The 22,871-nt window shown below is 38.3% G+C and overlaps 1 protein-coding gene across 1 annotated transcript in view; it reads left to right on the forward strand.

Moving 5' to 3' along the window:
• Positions 1-2,378: 2,378 nt before the first annotated feature.
• Positions 2,379-22,871, forward strand: part of CATSPERB (cation channel sperm associated auxiliary subunit beta) — a 127,527-nt gene continuing 107,034 nt past the window's right edge. Inside the window, 4 exon segments of the mRNA XM_044932981.2 lie at positions 2,379-2,598; positions 5,073-5,161; positions 7,851-7,991; positions 16,770-16,830. Of these exon segments, the coding sequence (XP_044788916.2) occupies positions 2,520-2,598; positions 5,073-5,161; positions 7,851-7,991; positions 16,770-16,830 (370 nt within the window). The 5' untranslated portion in view covers positions 2,379-2,519.

The following is a 22,871-nucleotide window of genomic DNA, read 5'->3' on the forward strand; positions in this document are numbered from 1 at the left end:
CTGGGATGAAGTTTAGTGATCAGCTTGCATCCCTTTCAGCCAGGCCTCCCCTTGTTGCTCCTGTCTAACTTCCTACTTAGCAACCCTAATCAATCAACCCTAATCAACTCCCTATTAAGTCCCATTCTTCTTTCTGGACACAGTTATGAAGCTCTCTTTGGCAGACTGCCTTCCCTTAAACCTCATTGTACGTAGTTGGTATGACCTTTTATCATTTTTGTTTCTCCTCAGGCACTCAATCCCATGATGATTGAAGTATTTTGTAGATAGTCACTTGTAGGTTTCCGAACCTTCCTAGATGGATGCTGTATAAAAGATGATAGGTTTGAACAAACTCCATGTCTTGAAGATTTTTAAAGAAAATGACATTTGGTGCTCTTTGAAAGAGACAGTTAATTGGAAATTCTAACTGCCTGTCCTTTAGGTTTTTCTAAGCATGCTTCTGTACTTGGTAGCAGCTGATTGGCTGTTTCCACAGTTAAGTGAACTACTAAACCAGTAAGCTGTGAAAACTCGGCTCCCAATTTGGGTTCTTCTTTGTCAACTTATATGGAAGAAAGCTTGGGAAAATATAAAAAAGAAAAGTGCAACTGGTTGGGCATCCCAGTGAGAGGAAGTTACAATAAGAAATAAAGGCCCTATTATATAGCATGACTTTATAGTGTAATCACTCTTCCATGATAATATAAATACCAGATGGTGAGGGAGGTAGGTTCCTTCTCTGGGACAATTTCCAATATTTATTTGGTGCTGGAGAATAGAAATGCCCAGATATGTGTCCTATATCTGACCATTACATGAAACTTGTAAGCGTTAAATGGGAATAAGTGGAGGTAATTTGACTGTTAAGGATTAGTAGGAGAGTATGATATGATAAGGATAAAGAGGTTGCTTCAATGTATGAAAATATGGATTCAGAGCTAATATTTATCAAGTGCTTATTCTGTGTAAAGTAGCTGTTGGATGTGTTAGTATATTTTCAGTTCTTTTCACAACAACCCTCTGAAGTAGGCCCTATTTGACTGAATAGAAAATGAACCTGAACCTGAAGAAGGTATGTCACTTTCCAGCAGTCAAACATCTTAGTGGAGGAACTAAAGGTCCTCTGACTCTGCTATCTGATTAATCTTTTGTTTAAATCATTACCAGTTTCCTCACCCAACAGTTATTCTTTTTTTTTTTTTTTCCATGATCACACTTTCCTGATATTTAACTCTTGAGCCAGCCTTTAGAGACTCAGGAGAAACCTGAAAACTTCAGGAGAAACCTCTTTTACTTCAAAAAGTCAGCGGCACGTAGGGTCCCAAACAAAGCAGGAAGGTCCCAAAGAGTCCTGTTTAGTTTCAAGATCAAAGTGTTAGCAAAGTTGGTTCCCTTTGAGAGCCACAAGGAAGGAACCGTTCCAGGCCTCTCACCTTGGCTTGTAGATGGCTGCCTTCTCCCTGTGTCTTCACATCATCTTCCCTCTGTATGAGCGTGTGTCCAAAATTTTCCCTTCTTATAAAGACACCAGTCGTGTTGGATTAGTGCCTACCCTAATGATTTCATTTTAGCTTAATTACTTCTGTAAAGACACCCATCATAGAAGGCAATGGAACCCCACTCTAGTACTCTTGCCTGGAAAATCCCATGGATGAAGGAGCCTGGTAGGCTGCAGTCCATGGGATCGCGAAGAGTCGGACACGACTGAGCAACTTCACTTTCACTTTTCATTTTCATGCATTGGAGGAGGAACTGGCAACCCACTCCAGTGTTCTTGCCTGGAGAATCCCAGGGACAGGGGAGCCTTCTGGTCTGCCGTCTATAGGGTCGTATAGAGTCGGACACGACTGAAGTGACTTAGCAGCAAAGACACCCATCTCCAAATATGACCACATTCTAATATATGTGGGGTTTGGGACTTCAGCATATGAATTTGGTGGGTGGGAAACAGTTTGGCCCATAACAGATACTTGCTAACACACATAGTGGTGTGCATTACAGAAGAACACCAAGGCTGGGAGATTCTTCATGGAAACAAGCCTGTGCTTGTCCAGGGAAGATGTTGCCTCATCCTTCAAGGTTGTTTGCTGCAAACACAATGCTGAGAAAGGGGCCTTGCATTCTTGGTACCCAGTAAGGATGTGCAGGGATGCTTAGGAGTCACGTGGGTTGTCTCTTTCAAGAGCATTGCAGTCAGAATCTTAGATCAAGTACAACTATATCATCCCGAGTCTTTATCAAGTCAGGTTGTGTTTTACACAGCTGTAGAATTAATCATGCCTCTCTAACAGTGACATGGATTGCAGAAAAACCTGAGCCACAGCTCTTTAGTTTACAATAATTATAAATATCTTTCTCACCAACTAAGGAGTAAGTGTAGAGTTTAGTCCATTGTTCCCTGCTTTTATCACATAATAAGAAATGTTTTTAATTCAAAAGAGAGATGTTTTCTTTATTATGCTATTGTTTATAGCAAAAGGAACTAAAAAGTGTGTTCAGAGTAAATGAATGGAAACAATTCTTGTTTCTTCTAACAGATGGAATTGCCACATTTATATGTTCTGATTTTACTTTTGAACATGTTTGACTTTTCATCAGGAATAACATATAATAAAGGTAGGTTTCAGACTCTTACTCTCTAAAATAGAGAAAAGCTCCTCAGGAGTTCCCCTTTATATACTTTCCTCACTAACACTAACAGTTTTTTCTTTTAGCACTTCTTCTTTACCTTATCTTCCAGTTTTTCCTGGGTACTATCTATTGTAGAGGTTTCTAATAATATCATTGTGCACATTGGGACTTTTCTTTAGCTATAGTATTTCATTACTTGTAAGTCATACAATATTTAAATTTTAAGGAGCATTTTATATTTACAAAGCTTAAATTATTTGGATAGATCTTTTTGATTTTTCCTCCACGAATGGTTACATGTAAGGTGAATTGTAAACTGAATTATAGGCTAATAATCTGAGAATTTTCTGAAATTAATGCATGGATCAAATTGATGAATTGGATTTTCATGGTGTAAAACTTTATAAAAGGAATAAGACAAATCCACTTCTATTTGTGCATATTGTATAGCTTCTGTAGTTTCCAAAACTGGATCTACCAGAATATAGTAGATGCTCAAAAAATTGTTGACTGAGTGGATGGAGAGACTTCAGGCTCTCTTCTACACATGGATGTGTTGCAGAATTGGATGAGTTGTGGAGTGAACCAGTTCTATTTCCTATATCTACTAGAGAATATATTACACAAATATGGATATAAACTAAGATCACAGAGTCACTGGCAAACTTATGAGACTTCAGAGAAGAACGAGTATATACTTCCAGCTGGGCACAGGATGGAGTCACAGAAAACACTGCAGGAAAGATAGCAATATATATGGGTCCCCCAAATGTCTATGCAGGCATGTGGAAGAGTATCCCACAAAGACAGCACAAGGATAAGTGATCTAAGGATAAGTGATTTTTCAATCCCGTGTTTCAACTTTGTAAAGGTTTTTATTGAAAAAGTGTTAGCAAGCTTTCATCTTTCTGTACATCAGATTTTTTGCATTTTGCAAATTTCATTTGAGATATTTAAATTAAGTAAAAATTCCATGTTCAAATTTCTAGAGTATTACAGATATGATATTAATTATGGGTGATATATTTATGAGATTTCCTACAACAAAATCACATAATAATGTAAACATTTCCTACTACCTATATTCAAAATGCTCTCTCCACAGCATGCACTTTTTAAGGTATGTGACTTCATGTTCCTTGTTCAAATGAACCTTCAGTTTGAAAGGACATATTGAGTCCTGATTTACTTTTTTGAAACTGTCAGCATATTCCTGACAGCCATTTTTCATTTCAAAAAGATCAGAAAATTTAAAACACTTTTTCAAAAATGATATAAAAAATCCCTAACTCATCTTTAAATTAAACAGTCTTTTAAAAAGTATTTTGCCATTGTATACCACCAAAACCCATGCTCATTATAAAAGATGTCTGTAGTCACTCTTCATTTAGCCCTACCTGTGATGGGCTTCAGTACTTTGCTGCATCTGGCTTTAACTTCATTCTGCCAAAGAAAACCAGAGCTGGACAGTATTTAAAGCTGTAATACCACAGTTTATTCAGGGACTGCTGCAATTGAGGAAAAAGTATCTCAGTATAGAACTAGTCTCTATTCCAAACACAGCATAGACAAGTGGCTTAAAACTCACCATTAAAAAAATTAAGATCACGGAATCTGGTCCCATCACTTCATGGCAAATAGAAGGGGAAAATGTGGAAACAGTGACAGACTTTATTTTCCTGGGCTCCAAAATCACTGCTGATGGTGACTGCAGCCATGAAATTAAAAGATGCTTGCTCCTTGGAAGGAAAGCCATGACAAAGCTAGACAACATGTTAAAAAGCAGAAACATCTCTTTGCTGATAAGTTTCTGATTTTTCCAGTATCATGCATGGATAAGAAAGTTGGTCCATAAATAGGAGGCTGAGCGCCTAAGAGTTGATGCTTTTGAAATTAGTTTTCAAAACTAGCTTTAACATTTCAGGGCTGGAGAAAACCCTTGGGGAGTCCCTTGGACTGCAAGGAGATCAAACTAGTCAATCCTAAAGGAAATCAACCCTGAATATTCATTGGAAGAACTGATGCTGAAGCTGAAGCTCCAATACTTTGGCCACCTGACGCACAGAGCCGACTCATTGGAAAAGACCCTGATGTGGGAAAGATTGAGGGAAGGAGGAGAAGCGGGTGACAGAGGATGAGATGATTGGATGGCATCACTGACTCAATAGACATGAGTTTGAGCAATCTCAGGGAGATAGTGAAGGACAGGCAAGTGTGGCGTGCTGCAGTCCAAGGGGTCACAAAGAATTGAACATGACTTAGCATCTGAAAAACAACAGCAATTGTATCTTTAAAATGAAAAAATGGGAGATTAACTTTATCTAGAGTCATGGGAATTTAAAATATACAATTATAATTTTTATTCTTTAAAAAATATTTCCTGTTTAAAAATATGTTTTTTTAATGGAAATTCTTCCTTAATGACCTAAAATATCCATATATGTGTTTGTATTATTTAGGTGACACAGAGGCACGCTTTGCTTGTGATAGTGAAGGGATTCCCCCAAGGGATGAAATGATCAAATTGTATCTTTCCTCTGATGACTTGGTAAGGTCCATTACTAATAGCATGTGTCTTACAATCCCTTGTACTCCTTTTAAGTCCAAATGTGAAACCAGTAGCACTGTACTCTTTTCAAATATCTTCTACCATTTTCAGACCTCAGGAGGTGAAATTAGATATAAATAATTATCCTTTCTATTTCATTTCCCTTGGATCAAGTGAAATATTTCATTTAACCATTGAACACTCTGGGCAGTTTGCTTTCTTTTTTTTTTTAAGATGCCTCCTTCCTCTTTTTAAAAAAAGATTGGCTGTAACGATCTTCATTTTTTATGAATCTAATTTGTTCATTTGAAGTTTGACAGATGTAGCCTGTTAGAGAAAGAACATTACCTCACATGGACTTGGGAAAGAATCTTTTCCTTTCATAACAAGTACCACATTGCAGCTGTCATTTTGGGGAAGGGTTATTTGATTCCTTTGATTCAAATAATGACAAAGTTTAAAAAGCACAGCAAAATAAAATGTTGTTAAGATAGTCATGAAGCAAATGCTAACAAAAATGTTAGTGAAAATTGCACAGATTGTCTAAAAATCCATGATAAATACAACAAAACAAAGAAAAATGCTCCATAAGGACAAATACATTTATCCTAAAGTCTGCTTTGACTTAGTTCCCCATTCCTTCTTGATATGCCAAACATATATTTAATTTTTTATTTACAGCTCTTATGAAGTTCATGACCTTTGAGTCACACATGTCTTTCCTGTTTGTGATTAAATATTATGGGAAATGAAGAAGGAAATGGCAACTCACTCCAGTACTCTTGCCTGGGAAAGCCCATGGACAGAAGAGCCTGGTGGGCTACAGTTCATGGAGTTGAAAAGAGTCAGATATGACTGAGTCTCTGAGTACATATTTTAGAAAAGAAATGGGCTCTAGAGAAAGAGAGACTTACAGAACTGGGGTCAAATTTTGGTTCTACCATACATGGGCTGTGTGGCCTACGGCAGGTTACCTAACCTCTCTAATCTTCAGTTTTGTCATTTGTGAAGGCGAATTATAACCTAGTTTTTGGATAGTTGTAATGTGCTGATTCTAGAAGGGCCTTCCTTCATGGCTCAGCCAGTAACAAATCCGCCTCAATGCAGGAGACCTGAATCGAATCCGTGGGTTGCAAAGATCCTCTGGAGGAGGGCATGGCAACCCACTCCAGTATTCTTGCCTGGAGAATTCCATGGACAGAGGAGCCTGGTGGGCTACAGTCCATGGGGTCAAAAAGAGTCAGATATGACTGAGAGATTAGGCACATCACAGCACAGTTCTAGAAGAGGAATTAGTAGAAATAATAGTTAACAGTTATAAAGTATTAACATGTGTCAGGCATTTTTCTAAGCATTTTCATGTTCATTATAACATTTAATCTTCTTTAAGATAAGTACTATAGGGAAGTACTGAACCTCCCCTCTTAGGTTCTGTGGCTGGGCCCTGTAAAATAAACTGACAAAAGACAGATTGAGCAGGAGATAAATATGAACTTTGGGAATTCCCTGGCAGCCCAGTGGTTAGGACTCAGCACTTTTACTGCCATGGTCTGGGCTGAATCCCTGGTTGGGGAACTAAGATCCTGCAAGCTGCAAGGCACAGCCAAAAATAGAGAAAAGTTTATTTACATGCAATGCACATACGCATAGGAGAACTCAGTGATGAGTAACTCAAAGGGGTGCTTAGAATTTGGAGCTTATATACCATCTTAACAAACAGCAATAAATTGTGGAGAAGTGATAACACCTTTGTATTTGGGGTTATCTCCCGGTTAACCTGGAGAAGGCAATGGCATCCCACTCCAGTACTCTTGCCTGGAAAGTCCCATGGACGGAGGAGCCTTGTGGGCTGTAGTCCATGGGGTCGCGAAGAGTCGGACATGACTGAGCGACTTCCCTTTCACTTTTCACTTTCATGCATTGGAGAAGGAAATGGCAACCCACTCCAGTGTTCTCGCCTGGAGAATCCCAGGGGACCCGGTTAACCCCCTTAGTATACAAATCCCCTTAGGTCAAGGATTTTTGCCTGTTTTGTTCACTTCTGTTTCCCCAGCACCTATGACGCTGCCTGCTTCATGGTAAGGGCTCAGTAAATATCCTTGGAATGAATGTTTCCTCATTTTATAGATAGGGAAACTGAAATTCAGATAGGTAACTTGCCCAAAGTGACCTCTACTAAGAGAACCAAATGAGATGAAGCTCGTCTTATCTGTATTGATTTTCAAGAAAATCCACCATTTATGATCACTACCTTTTCATTTACCTTCTCACAACTGGGAAATATTCAATAAAAATGCAGTGAAATGATTTTGCTTCATACACTTGCTTTTTTTTTTATTTAGACACAAAATAATGATGTTAATAAAATAAAAATTTCTATATGTGATAGCATTAGGCTTTGATTCTATGTTTATTAAATATAATAACTTTATGACCATTTCTATGACAGAAAATATTATTATAGGATGTATTGAAATCTGTTATGACATTAGCATAATAGCTTACTGACTTTTGAAAAGTGTACTTTTCAAAATAGATTTTTTTTAAGTTAAAGACTAGAATTACTAGAGATAGTAATCTTTAGCAGCATCTACTTTTCATAGATTTCTCCTCACTTTTAAATTAATGTAAAACATGTTTCCCTGCATTAAATTGTCACTACTTGCTTTTGTTTTTCTCTTTCCCAAAGAAAATCCAGTGTTTTTTCCAATCTGAAGTTGAGTTTACTACAAAGGAGTTTCTCAGCATATTCACATCAGCAGGACTTGCTCCCAGCCTGGAAATCATAAATAGTACATACACGGGGGTCTTCCACTTTAATTTAACTTTGGTAATTACATTTTATTTTATTCTATGATATATTATTAACAAGAATACTGTTCCTTTTAGCATGTGTTTTTAAAAACAGCTAATCTGGCAATATGGTTTAAATTCAATAATACATTGCTATACTTTTTACTTTAAACAGTCATATTCTTTTAAGAAATTAAGAGAAGAAAAGAAAAAGATTCATATTTTTTATTCACATATTCATTATTTCCACTGCTATTCATTCTTTTCTGTAAGTATAAGTTGCCATTTGGTGTCATATTCCTTCAACAATGAAGAACTTTTAGCATTTCTTACAGAACAGGTGTACTAGTAATTAATTCTCTGGATGTTTTTTGCCTTTGAAAATGTCTTTATTTCATTTTTGGGTAGGGGGAGAGAGGGTAGCAACTTTATTAAGATATAATTTACATGCCATACAATTTGCCTAAAGTGTACAGTTAAATGGTCTTTAGTATATTCACAGAGTGCAACCGTCACTACTGTCTAATATTAGAACACTTTCACCACTTCCAAAAGACAACCCATACCCATTGACAGCCACTCCCCATTACACTTTCTGCTCCCCAGTATTAAGCTACCACTAATGTACTTTCTGTCTCTCTGGATTTGCTTATTTGAACATTTCATGTAACTGAAACTGTATAATATGCAGTATTTTGTGAATGGCTTCCTTCAGTGATCATAATATTTTCAAGGTTCATCATGTGATAGCATATATCAGTACATAATCCTTTTTAATGACATTATATTATGATCTCCTTCATGGATCACAGCCTTGTCATGGCAAAGAGGCTTGCATAACTCAATGAAGCTATTAGCCATGCTCTGCAGGGCCACCCAAGAAAGTTATAGTGAAGAGTTCTGACAAAATGTGGTCCAGTGGAGCAGAAAATGCCAAACCAATCCGTAGTCTTGCCACAAGAACTCCATGAACAGTACGAAAAGGCAAAAAGATATAACCAGAAGATAAGCCCCCTAGGTTGGAAGGTGTCCAATATGCTACTGGGGAAGAGTAGAGGGCAATTATGAATTGCTCCAGAAAGAATGAAATGGATGGGCCAAAGCAGAAATGACACTTGGGGAAAGTGGGGAAAGTAAAGTCTGATGCTGTAAAGAACAATATTGCATAGGAACCTGAAAGTTAGGTCCATTAATCAAGGTAAATTGGATGTGGTCAAGCAGTGAACATTGAGTTCACTGGCAAGATGAGATGGCAAGAGTGAACATCTTAGGAATCCGTGAACTAAAATGGATGGGAATGGGCAAATTTAATTCAGATGACCATTATATTTACTACTGTGTGCAAAAATCCCTTAGAAGAAATGGAGTAACCCTCATAGTCAACAAAAGAATCTGAAATGCAGTAGCTGGGTGCAGTCTCAAAAACGACAGAATGATCTCACTTCATTTCCAAGGCAAACCACTCAACATCACAGTAATTCAAGTCCAGGCCCAACCACTGATGTCAAAGAGGCTGAAGTTGACTGGTCATATAAAGACCCAAAACAATGTCTAGAACTAACACCAAAAAAAAAAAAAAAAAAAAAAGTCCTTTTCATCATAGGGGATTGGAAAGCAAAAGTAGGAAATCAAGAGATACCTGAAACAGCAGGCAAGATTGGCCTTGGAGTACAAAATGAAACAGGGCAAAGACTAAGAGAGTTTAGTCAAGAATATGCACTGGTCATAGCAAACACCCTTTTCCAATAACCCAAGTGATGACTGTACACATGGACATCACCAGATGGTCAGTACTGAAACCAGATTGATTATGTTCTTTGCACCTAAAGATGGAGAAGCTCTAGACAGTCAGCAAAAACAAGACCTGGAGCTAACTGTGGCTTAGATCATAAGCTCATTATTGCCAAATTCAGACTTAAATTGAAGAAAGTAGGGAAAACCACTAAGCTATTCAGGTATGACCTAAATCAAATCCCTAATGATTATATAGTGGAGGTGATGAATGGATTCAAGGGATTAGATCTGATAGAGAGCGTGAAGAACTATGGATGGAGGTTTGTAACATTCTAATGGAGGCAGTGACCAGAATCATCCCCAAAAAAGAAATCTAAGAAGGCAAACTGGTTGTCTGAGGAGGCTTTACAAATATACGAGAAAAGAAGAGAAGTGAAAGGCAATGGAGAAAGGGAAAGATACACCCAACTGGGGCATCCCTGGTGGTTCAGTTGGTAAAGAGACTTCCTGCAATGCAGGAGTCCCAGGTTTGATCCCTGGGTCAGGGAATATCCCCTGGAGAAAGAAATGGCAACCCACTCCACTATTCTTGCTTAGGAAATCCCATGGACAGAGGAGCCTGGCAGGTTGCAGTCTGTGGGGTTGCAAGCGTCAGGCATGACTTAGCAACTAAACCACCACCACGATGATACACAACTGAATGCAGCATTCCAGAGAATAGCAAGGAGAGGTAAGAAGGCCTTCTTAAATGGAAAATGCAAAGAAATAGAGGAAAACAGTAGAATGGGAAAGACTAGAGACTGCTTCAAGAAAATTGGAAGGACTTCTTTGGTGGTCTAGTGGTTAACAATCTGCCTGCCAATGCAGGGGACCCTGGTTTAATCCTTGGCCCAGAAAGATCCCACATGCTGCAGAGCAACTAAGCCCATAACTTTTTAGCCTGTGCTCTAGGCCCCTTGGAGAAGGCAATGGCAACCCACTACAGTATTCTTGCCTGGAGAATCCCAGGGACGGGGGAGCCTGGTGGGCTGCAGTCCATGGGGTCGCTACGAGTCGGATATGACTGAAGCGACTTAGCAGCAGCAGCTATACCCCTAGAGTCGCACCTGATGAAGCCCATGGACCCTAGAGCCCATGCTCCATAAGAAGAGAAGCCACCACAAAGAGAACCTGAGGCACCACATCTAGAGAGGGGGCCCTGCTTGTCAGAACTAGAGAAAGCCTGTGTGCAGCAACAAAGACAGAGCTCAACCAGAAGTTAAAAAATTAAGAAAGGAAAATTTTAAGAAATAAAATGAAAATTGGAGATATCAAGGGGACATTTCACGGAAGGATGGGCATGATAAAGGACAGAAATGGCAAGGACCTAACTGAAGCAGAAGAGATTAAGAAGGATGGCAAGAATACACAAAAGAACTATACAAAAAAAGGTCTTAATGACCCAGATAACCATGATGATGCAGTCACTCACTTAGAGCCAGACGTCTGGGAGTGTGAAGTCAAGTGAACCTTAGGAAGCAAACAAAAGTAGTGGAGATGATGGAGTTCCAGCTGAGCTATTTCAAATCCTAAAAGATGATGCTGTTAAAGTGCTACGCTCAGTATGTCAGTAAACTTGGAAAACTCAGCAGTGGCCACAGGACTGGAAAAGGTCAGTTTTCATTCCAGTCCCAAAGAAGAGCATGCCAAAGAATGTTCAAACTACCACACGGTTGCATTCATTTCACATCCTAGCAAGGTAATGCTCAAAATCCTTCAAGCTAGGCTTCAACAGTATATGAACCAAGAACTTCCAGATGAACAAGCTGGATTCTTTCCATTTATTTAGGTTTTCTTGAATTTCTTTCAACAAAGTTTTGCACTTCTTTTGTTAAATTTATTTCTAATATTTCATTCTTTTTGATGCTGTTGTAAAGAGAATTGCTTTCTTATTCTCATTTCCAGATTGTTTTTTGCAAGTATATAAAAAATACAATTAATTGTTGTATCTGGTATCCTGAAAGCATACTGAACTCACTTATAAATTCTAGCAGGTTTTTAGTGGTCACTCTAATTTTTGAAAGATTATTTTGTAAGATGTAGAATTTCTGAGTGATTTCATTTGCTTTAAGCATTTTGAATATGTCACCTGACATCATTTTTCCTGAATGAGAAGCAAACTGTTAATTTTGTTATTGTCTCCTGTATGTAATGTAGCATTTTCCTGTTAGTGCTTTTAAGATGTTCTCTGTATTTACTCTAATTGAGATTCTCTAGGCTATTTGGATTGTAAGTTTACAAAATTTTAAAAGTTTTCAGCCACTACTTCTCCAAAGAAATGTTCTGCCCCTTTCTCTCTTTTCCTGCCTGGGACTCTAACTGAGCATTTTTTTTTTGACAATAGTAAAAGATGTTTATCAGTTTTCACAATCAACAGCCAGACAAAAAATAAAAGATTATTACAATTGCAAGCCATAATGGGAACATGATTAACTTAACAATATAAAATAATTACATACAATCTGGGGGTTGTCAAGCAGAGTCATGTGGTAAGTGGAAGTGCATACATGCAACATGTTTTCATCCACCCAGCCAGTCTATGTCTTTTGGTTGGTACATTTTACCCATTCACATTTAAGGTAATTATCAATATGTATGATCCTATTACTGTTTCCTTAATTGCTTTGGGTTTATTTTCTGTAGATCTTTTCCTTCTCTTGTATTTCCTGCCTGGAGAAGCTTCTTTAGCATTTGTTGTAAAGCTGGTTTGGTGGTGCTGAATTCTCTTAACTTTTGCTTGTCTGGAAAACTTTTGATTTCTCGATCATATCTAAAGGAGAGTCTTGCTGGGAAGAGTATTTGTGGTTGTAGGTTCTTCCCTTTCATCACTTTAAATATATCATGTCATTCCCCTCTGGCTTGTAGAGTTTCTGTTGAGAAATCAGCTGATAACCTGATGGGAGTTCCCTTGTATATTATTTGTCATTTTTCCCTTGTTGCTTTTAATATTTTATTTCTGTATTTAATTTTTGTCAGCTTGATTACTATGTGTTTCAGTTTGTTCCTCCTTGGGTTTATCATTCCTGGGACTCTCTGTGCTTCCCAGGCTTGGTTGACTATTTCCTTTCCCATATTAGGGAAGTTTTCAGGTATTATCTCTTCAGATATTTTCTCAGGTCCTATCTCTCTCTTCTCCTTCTGGGAGCCTATAATGCAAATGTTGGTGCATTTAGTGTTATCAGAGGTCTCTTAGGCTGTTTTCATTCTTTTTTCTATATTCTGTTCCATGGCAGTGATTTCCACCATTTTGTCCTTCAGGTCATTTATCCATCCTTCTGCCTCAGTTATTCTGCTATGGATTCTTTCTAATGTGTTATTCATTTCTGTTTGTCTGTTTTTTAGTTCTTTTAGGTCTTTGGTAAACATTTCTTGCCTCTTCTTGAACTTTGCCTCCATTCTTTTCCCAAGATCCTGGATCATCTTCACTATCATTATTCTGAATTCATTTTCTGGAAGGTTGCCTATCTCTATTTCATTTAGTTGTTTTTCTGGGATTTTATCTTATCCCTTCATCTGTGACAAAACTTTCTGCTTTTTCATAGTGATTAACTTTCTGTGATATGGTTTTTGTTTCAACTACTGTGAAACTATGCTTCTTTTGCTTCTTCTGTTGGCCCTCTAATGGATGAGGCTAAGAGGCTTGTGTAAGCTTCTTGATGGGAGGGACTGGGAAAAACTGGGTCTTGCTCTGGTGGCCAGGGCCTTGCTCAGTAGTTTTAATCCAATTATCTGCTAATAGGTGGGGTTGCACTCCCTCCCTGGTAGTTGTTTGGCCTGAGGTGACCCAGCCCTGGGGTCTATAGGCTGTATGGTAGGGTTAATGGTGAACTCCAAGAGAGTTTATGCCAAGTGCCGCCGTCCCTATGGTGAGCCCCTGCTGACCTAGGCCCCTACAAGAGGCCCTCCAACACTAGCAAGTAGTTTTGGTTCAGTCTCCTATGGGGTCACTGCTCCTCTCCTCTGGGTGTTGCTGCACCAAAATTTTGTATGTGCCCTCAAAGACTGGAATCTCTGTTTCCCCCAGTCCTCTGGAAGGCCTATAATCAAACCCCACTGGCCCTCAAGGCCAGATTCCTGAGGATTCCCACTCCCTTTGTTGGATTGTCAGGCTTCCCAGCCTTCACAATAGCGGCGTTCAGAACCTTCCCAGTAGTGAGAGAACTTCTTTGGTATTATTGTTCTTCAGTCTGTGGATCACCCACCAGGCATGTATGGGATTTGATTTTATCATGATTGCACACCTCCTACCATCTTGCTGCAGCTTCTTTTTCTTTGGACATGGGGTATATTTTTTGGTGGGTTCCAGTGTCCTCCTGTTGATGGTTATTCAATAGCTAGTTGCAATTTTGGTGCTCTCACAGGAGGAGATGAGGACATGTTCTTCTACTCCGCCGTCTTGAACCAAAAGCTCAATTGGGCACATTTTGGAAAATGTTTTATCAACCCACAGATCTCTATAGCTCCATCTATTTTCCTTTAATCATTTTATCCCTATTTCATACTGAATAATCTCAGTTGTTATATATTTAAGTTCACTTATTCTTTCTTTTGCCATTTCTAACCACACCCTTCCTCCTGCTCCCCCATCCACAGCCTTTGACCCTGCCCAGCCTCTCCCCAACACAGGCCACCAGGAGAGCTCCTGAGACCCTCCCCCATGGCAAAATTCTTCTTGCATGCGACTCATTCCACTGAGAGTAGGGGGGTGTAGGCTAGACTGTGGACTGCCAAATAGAGGCCTGAGGTGGGGGGAGGTCAGTGTACCTCAGTTTCCTCCTCAACAACAACTGAGTTTTTATAGTATCTGAAAATTGACAGGACTTCCCTGGTGGCTCAGATGGTGAAGAATCTGCCTGCAATGCAGGAGACCAGGTTTGATCCCTGGGTTGGCAAGATCCCCTGGAGAAGGGAATGGCTACCCACTCAATACTCTTTCCTGGAAAATCCACTGAGGACCCTGGTGGTCTACAGTCTACAGGGTCGCAAAGTGTCAGATACGACTGAGCAACTAACACACACAGTTAATATTTTATCTGTTACAGTTTTCAACCTCATTATTTCCACTTGGTTTTTTGATTTTATTTTTCATTTCGGTACTAGATTTCCTATCCTTTCCCTCATTAACAAATTTTCCCTAAATCTCTTTGCATATTTGTAATAGCTTCTTTGAAGTCTTTGTCTGTATCTGAACTCATTCTGCATCAGTTTATGGCTTATCTTTTTTTGCCTGAATATTAGTTACATGCTTCTGTTTCTTTTCATATCCTGTTATTTTTGATAGAAAAGTGACATTGACAATAGTAAGCTGTAACAACTCTGAATTCTGCTATGTTCTTATAAGAATTTGCTGTTGTTTTTGTTGGTAGTGATCTAAAATAATTGCCCTGGTGTTGTGGTCCTTTAATGGACCAGAACCTGGTGGTCCGGAGTCAATGATAAGAAAGCAAAAGAAAGAAAGAGACTAGTATTCCCTGGGTTATGCAGAGAACCAATAAAGAACCAATTCATATTTAACCCCTAGGACAGGGCTTGTACCACTCACGGAGGCATAGGGCGTCCTCTTGAAGAGGTCTTGAAAGCCCAGGCAGGAAAGTGAGCTCGGCAGGTTTCTATGCTCCAGAGAATTAGCTAGAGAGAGAGAAAGAGAAAGAAAGACACGGGGACCCGAGTCTCTAGTGAAACAGGTGTATTTTATTAGCAGAAATTCAGGCTTATATATCTTTAGTAAAATGACTACTAGCCATTACAAAGGATGAAATCCCATCAATTGCAACAAAATGGATAGTCATACATACAAGGTTGCTGACGCTGAAAAGAGTCATTGAAGGGAGCCACTGAGAGGAATCCAGGCAGGTACCCTTTCTCATGATCTCAGTCCTAAGAACTGCATGCAGCTCTACTCGTTCCCAGAATAGGAACTGATAAGGAACAGAGAATCCTTGAGAAATAGCACACAAAGGAAGAAAAGTGAAACATACTGGATTCCTTAAAGTTGAACATCCCCTGACACCCTGGCACAAATTGCAAATGGTCTTACCTATGGTTTCAGCAGCTAATATGTCTACTTAGTTCTTTTAGTTTCCACTGCTGATTTTTTTTTTAACATGGTCTTCTGAGGCTCTCCCCTGCACTTGTGTTGCCCAAGAATTTGGAAAGAATTTATATTTAACTCTTGTTGTTGTTCAGTTGCTTAGTCATGTCCTACTCTGTGACCCCATGCACTGCAGCATGCCAAGCTTCACTGTCCTTCACCATCTCCCAGAGTTTGCTCAAACTCATGTCCATTGAGTCAGTGATGCCATCCAACCATTTCATACTCTGTCGCTCCCTTCTCCTCTTGCCCTCAGTCTTTCCCAGCATCTATGTATTTTCCAATGAGTCGGTTCTTCCCATCAGGTGGCCAAAATATTGGAGCTTCAGCTTCAGCACCAGTCCTTCCAATGAATATTCAGGGTTGATTTTCTTTTGGATTGACTGTTTTGATCTCCTTGCTATCCAAGGGACTCTCAAGAGTCTTCTGCAGCATCACAGTTTGAAAGCACCAATTCTTCTGTGCTTAGCCTTCTTTATGGTCAAACTCTCACATTCTTATTTAACTCTTAGATCAGTATTTTGCAGTTTCCTTGCTCCTGGTATTTTCCTCTTAAATTTCTAAATTTTCTGTCAGCAGCAGGCTCTGTCCTCTGACATATAAGCCAGTAATGCTTCAGCTTTATGCTACCTGAGTTTAGCTGTATCATGTTCCATTTTTTGACTATATTCTTACATATAACTTTATATAATGAATACTTTAGTTATTTTTTAGTTATTTTCAATCTTCTAATACTATCAAAAGTAATGATGAAAATATCCTTGAACACATTTCACACATATGTGAATATAATGTAAGCTAAATTCCCAGGAGTGAAATTTCTGGGTAAAGGATATTTGCATTGGATATTTTTGTTTAATTTTGGTTTTTAAATATGAGGTAGACTATGCCAAAATAAGTGTTGCTATCAACATTGTAAGATACTGTTTTCTCACATCTTCTTTATTCAAGTACAGTGATCGGGTTTACTGGTTGATTGATATTCCCAGAGAAAACATTACAAAAAATACAGGTAAGAGTGATCTAAATTAATTATTTTACTCATGGGTGTAGATTGCCAAATTTATCAAATAAAAACCATTTATCATGTTAAAAATTATGCTATCTCATGTTAATGTCTCCTGGAATATTTGGGACACACATTTTACTAAAAGTTATTTAGTGATTCATCTGAAACTCAAATTTAACTGAGCTTCCTGTGTTTTATCTGGCAATTTATTATACATGAATGGTTCTGATATACATAGTTTATATTATTCTTTATTTAAAGTAGACTCATTTTCTAGAACTTAAAATTTATAGTATTGAGAAATTCAGGTACCAATTAATTTTAATGAAATGGAAACATTAATTTAAAAATGTAATATATTATTTTACTGTTGTCTCTATTATTAAGTGCTATGTGGTAGCCTAGTTTATATGCTACTGTAAATACCTAAAGGAAAGGAGGAAAATGAAATTCCAGAAGGTGTGAATATTGAGCTAGTGGACTGGGCTAGTAGATCTTCAGGCATGAGATACAGACCCATAGTTTAAAAATGATAAAGGGTATATTATTCTAATTTGGTAGGTGCAAGAAACAGAAACCATCTTGACCTCACTAAAGGAAAAATACTAAATTTCTTTTTGTTGTGAAACCCAAAGACAAAAATGAAGCCAAACTATAGGAAGGAATTAGAAGTAAAAAATGGAGCGCCATCAAGAACCCAGGGAATATTTTCACCCTGTTTCTCTTTTCTATATTTTCTATATCTCTATATTTATTTTTCCATTTTTCAGATTAGTTTTCTAAAGCTAATTCACTGCTGTCAAATTTTTATTTATATTTCCTAGGGGCCAGCCCAATTCAAAATTCCCAGAAAAGTGTCTTCAACTGCCCTAGAATTGATTGGGCACCCTCTTGTGTGCCAGTCAAATGTAGCAGGTGATGAGGAATTGGGGAATCATACAGGTCAACCGTTCTATGGAAGAAGTTAAAGGATGAACCAAATTATGTGTCCTACAGAGTAAAAGGCAGGGGAGAAGTGACAGTAGGCAGAAAGAATGGAAAAGACTCTATTTGAGGAAACACTGAAAATAAAAGATTGAAAAAGAAGCCCCCATGTTATGACAGCTAACCTAGATTATATCACTATTTTTATCCTTCATTCATCTCAGTTTTTTCAAATTAATCTACTGGAATTTTTTGTGATTTTTGTTTCAAATAATTCATCCTGGAAATTCTACTCCATTAAAAAAGGAGCAAGGGAGTACAGTCTAATGATGGATCGTTCTGGTTGCTTGGCCTAATATTGGCATTAGTTTGACAATTGAAGAAGTGAAGATCACTTGTTATTTTCACTTCTCCTATTTACAAATTTTAATTTCAGAAATACATTGATTTCTAAGATCACCTAGGGAGGAACAAAGGTGATCTGAAAATTTAAGTATTTTAGAAAAGGAGACCAAATAATATCTGCCTATCTTGATGCAACTTCTGGATTGAGTAAATAGAGATATATTTGAGCTCATAATATAATGGGCTTCCCTTGTGGCCCAGCTGGTAAAGAATCCTCCTGCAATGCAGGAGACCTGAGCTCGATCCCTAGGTTGGGAAGATCCCCTGGAGAAGGGAAAGGCTACCACTCCAGTATTCTGGCCTGGAGAATTCGATGGACTGTACAGTCCATGGGGTCTCAAACAGTGGGACATGACTGAGTGACTTTTACTTCATAATGTAATAGAAGAGGATGATCTAATATTAGTAATAGACTAGAAATCAGGAAAGAAAATATTCAGGGGGAAGGAGACCATATTTGCTCATTCACTTTTTCCTCAATCATTTCTCATTTGCTGCCATGCCATGAATTTGAGCATTGAAAGTGAAGGTGATATAGATTCAATGCAATCCCTTTCAAGCTACCAACGGTATTCTTCACAGAGCTAGAACAAATAATTTCACAATTTGTATGGAAATACAAAAAACCTCGAATAGCCAAAGCAATCTTGAGAAAGAAGAATGGAACTGGAGGAATCAACCTGCCTGACTTCAGGCTCTACTACAAAGCCACAGTTATCAAGACAGTATGGTACTGGCACAAAGACAGAAATATAGATCAATGGAACAAAATAGAAAGCCCAGAGATGATAAATCCACGCACCTACGGACACCTTATCTTTGACAAAGGAGGCAAGAATATACAATGGATTAAAGACAATCTCTTTAACAAGTGGTGCTGGGAAAACTGGTCAACCACTTGTAAAAGAATGAAACTAGAACACTTTCTAACACCATACACAAAAATAAACTCAAAATGGATTAAAGATCTAAACGTAAGACCAGAAACTATAAAACTCCTAGAGGAGAACATAGGCAAAATACTCTCTGACATACATCACAGCAGGATCCTCTATGACCCACCTCCCAGAATATTGGAAATAAAAGCAAAAATAAACAAATGGGACCTAATTAAACTTAAAAGCTTCTTCACAACAAAGGAAACTATAAGCAATGTGAAAAGACAGCCTTCAGAATGGGAGAAAATAATAGCAAAGGAAGGAACTGACAAACAACTAATCTCAAAAATATACAAGCAACTCCTACAGCTCAATTCCAGAAAAATAAATGACCCAATCAAAAAATGGGCCAAAGAACTAAATAGACATTTCTCCAAAGAAGACATACAGATGGCTAACAAACACATGAAAAGATGCTCAACATCACTCACTATCAGAGAAATGCAAATCAAAACCACTATGAGGTACCATTTCACGCCAGTCAGAATGGCTGCGATCCAAAAGTCTACAAGCAATAAATGCTGGAGAGGGTGTGGAGAAAGGGATCCCTCTTACACTGTTGGTGGGAATGCAAACTAGTACAGCCACTATGGAGAACAGTGTGGAGATTCCTTAAAAAACTGGAAATAGAACTGCCTTATGATCCAGCAATCCCACTGCTGGGCATACACACTGAGGAAACCAGAAGGGAAAGAGACACGTGTACCCCACTGTTCATCGCAGCACTGTTTATAATAGCCAGGACATGGAAGCAACCTAGATGTCCATCAGCAGATGAATGGATAAGCAAGCTGTGGTACATATACACAATGGAGTATTACTCAGGCATTAAAAAGAATACATTTGAATCAGTTCTAATGAGGTGGATGAAACTGGAGCCTATTATACAGAGTGAAGTAAGCCCGAAAGAAAAACACCAATACAGTATACTAACGCATATATATGGAATTTAGAAAGATGGTAACAATAAGCCTGTATATGAGACAGCAAAAGAGACACTGATGTATAGAACAGTCATTTGGACTCTGTGGAAGAGGGAGAGGGTGGGATGATTTGGGAGAATGGCATTGAAACATGTATAATATCATATATGAAACGAGTTGCCAGTCCAGGTTTGATGCACGATACTGGATGCTTGGGGCTGGTGCACTGGGACGACCCAGAGGGATGGTACAGGGAAGGAGGAGGGAGGAGGGTTCAGGATGGGGAACACGTGTATACCTGTGGCAGATTCATGTTGATATATGGCAAAACCAATACAATATTGTAAAGTTAAAAAATAAAATAAAAAGAAAGAAAGAAAGAAAGTGAAGGTGAAAGTTGCTCAGTCATGCCCGACTCTGCAATCTTATGGACTGTATAGTCCATGGAATTCTTCAGGCCAGAACACTGGAGTGGGCAGCCTTTCCCTTCTCCAGCGGATCATCCCAACCCAGGGATCAAACCCAGGTCTTCCTCATTGCAGGCGGATTCTTTACCAGCTGAGCCACAAGGTGTACATGTAAAATCTTGGAAAGGGTAGTTTATGTAGCATCAGTAACAAAGATAGAAAAATAATCTTCTTGGTAGTAGTAGAACCAGCACGGAGCATTTACTAAATTCTTATATTTACAGCGTGACTCTAAACACCTTATCTATCTTAATTCATTTATTACTCAGTAGGTGTTATGTAGGCTTCCCAGGTGGCACTAGTGGTAAAGAACCTGCCTGCTACATGGGATTGATCCCTGGGTCAGGAAGATCCCCTGGAGGAGGAAAGGCAATCCACTTCAGTATTCTTGCCTAGAGAATCCCATGGACAGAGAGGAGCCTGGCAGGCTACAGTCCATTGGGTTGCAAAGAGTTGGACATGACTGAAGTGACTTAGAAGGCAGGCATGTGTTAGGTACTGTTATTAGCTCCATTTTTGAATGATTTAACAGGCCTATGGATCTATATGGTGATTTGGTGATAACTGGAAAATGGGGAAGACAGTAAAAAGTAAAAAGAGTCTCTCCATTTATACTTCACAATTTGTTCCTTTTTTTCACCTTGAAATAAGGTATACTTTGCATTCAGTAAAATACACCCTTTTAAGTGCCTAGCTCTATAAGTTGTCACAATTGGGTAATCACGAATCAAGATTTAGAACTGTTCCATCATCCAATAAGATTATCCCACCAGTAGTCAACTCTTGTCTCTTGGGCCCTGGGAACCACAGATCTGTTCTCTGTTCCTATTGTTTTGTTTATTCCAGGGCATATAAATGGAATAATCGAATATGTAGCCTTTTGAGCTGGGCTACTTTCACTTAGCATAATTCATTTGAGGTTTATCTGTTATAGTTTCTTTCATTTTCTTACTGGCTATTATTCCACTGTATAGATGTGCCTTAGTTTATTTTTTTTGCAGGGCATTTGGAGTTTGTTTTAGTTTTTGGCAATTATGAATAAAGCTACTATAGGCATTCTCATATAGATTCTTGTGTGAATACAAATTTTTGTTGCATTTGGCTATTACCAGATAGTAGGATTACTGTGTTATATGATAAGTGTGAGTTTAACTTTATAAGAAATTATCAAACTATTTGCAAAGTAGTTATATTATTTTTTACTTTCATCACCTGGTTATCCGGAGCCATGCCAGCACTTAGTATATGTACGTGTATTTGAACACATGTATACATATGTGTGCATGCATGCTCAGTCACTTCAGTTGTGTCTGACTCTTTGCAACACCATAGATTGTAGCCTACCAGGCTCCTCTGTCCATGGGATTTTCCTGGCAAGAATACTGAGTGGGTTGCCATGCTCTCCTCCAGGGGATCTTCCCCACCCAGGGATCTAACTCGAGTCTCCTGCGTCTCCTGCATTGCCGGCAGATTCTTTACCACTGAGTCACCAGGGAAACCCATAGATATGTGCATATTTATATAGTATGTATATATATTTACATACATTTTTAATATGTATCAATACATATGTACTTTGCTTTAGCCATTCTAATAGGTGTATCAGTTCAGTTCAGTTGCTCAGTCGTGTCCGACTCTTTGCAGACATAGGTGTATAGTGATATTCAATTATATTTTTAATTTGCATGTGCCAAATAACTAATGAATTGAACATATTTTGGGGGGCTTATTTGCCATTTGATGAGTTAACTATTCAATTTTTTTCAAGTTCTTTATATGTTCTGATATAACTCTTTTATCAGATATACAGTTTATAGATATTTTCTCTCAGGCTTATATTTTTAATCTCTTAAGAATGTTCTTTGTAGATCAGAGATTTAATTTTGATGAAGTCTAATTTATCAGGTTTTTTTTCCTATGGATTTTAGTTTTGGCATCATAGCTAAGAAATCTTTGCCTGCCCCACATAAAAGCTCTAGAAGTTTATGGTTCTAGGCTTTGTATTTAGGCCTATGAATGAATTTAAGTTAATTTTTGCACATTATATGGACTGAGGTAAATATGGGGGAAATATGGATATCCATTAATTCCCATATCTTTGTCATTAAAAGGTATTTTGTTTCCACTGAGTTGCTATTATTGAACTCTCTATCCTTTACCAATACCACACTTGATTACTTTAGCTTTATAAATAATAAGCTTATGAAAATGAAAGTGAAGTCACTCAGTCATGTCCGATTCTTTGTGACCCCATGGACTGTAGCCTACCATGCTCCTCTGTCCATGGGATTTTCCAGGCAAGATTACTGGAGTGGGTTGCCATTTCCTTCTCCAGAGGATCTTCCTGACCCAGGGATCAAACCCAAGTCTACCCATATTGTAGGCAG

This window comes from Bubalus bubalis, chromosome 20, assembly GCF_019923935.1.
Source record: "Bubalus bubalis isolate 160015118507 breed Murrah chromosome 20, NDDB_SH_1, whole genome shotgun sequence".
In the NCBI taxonomy this organism is placed as follows: domain Eukaryota; kingdom Metazoa; phylum Chordata; class Mammalia; order Artiodactyla; family Bovidae; genus Bubalus; species Bubalus bubalis.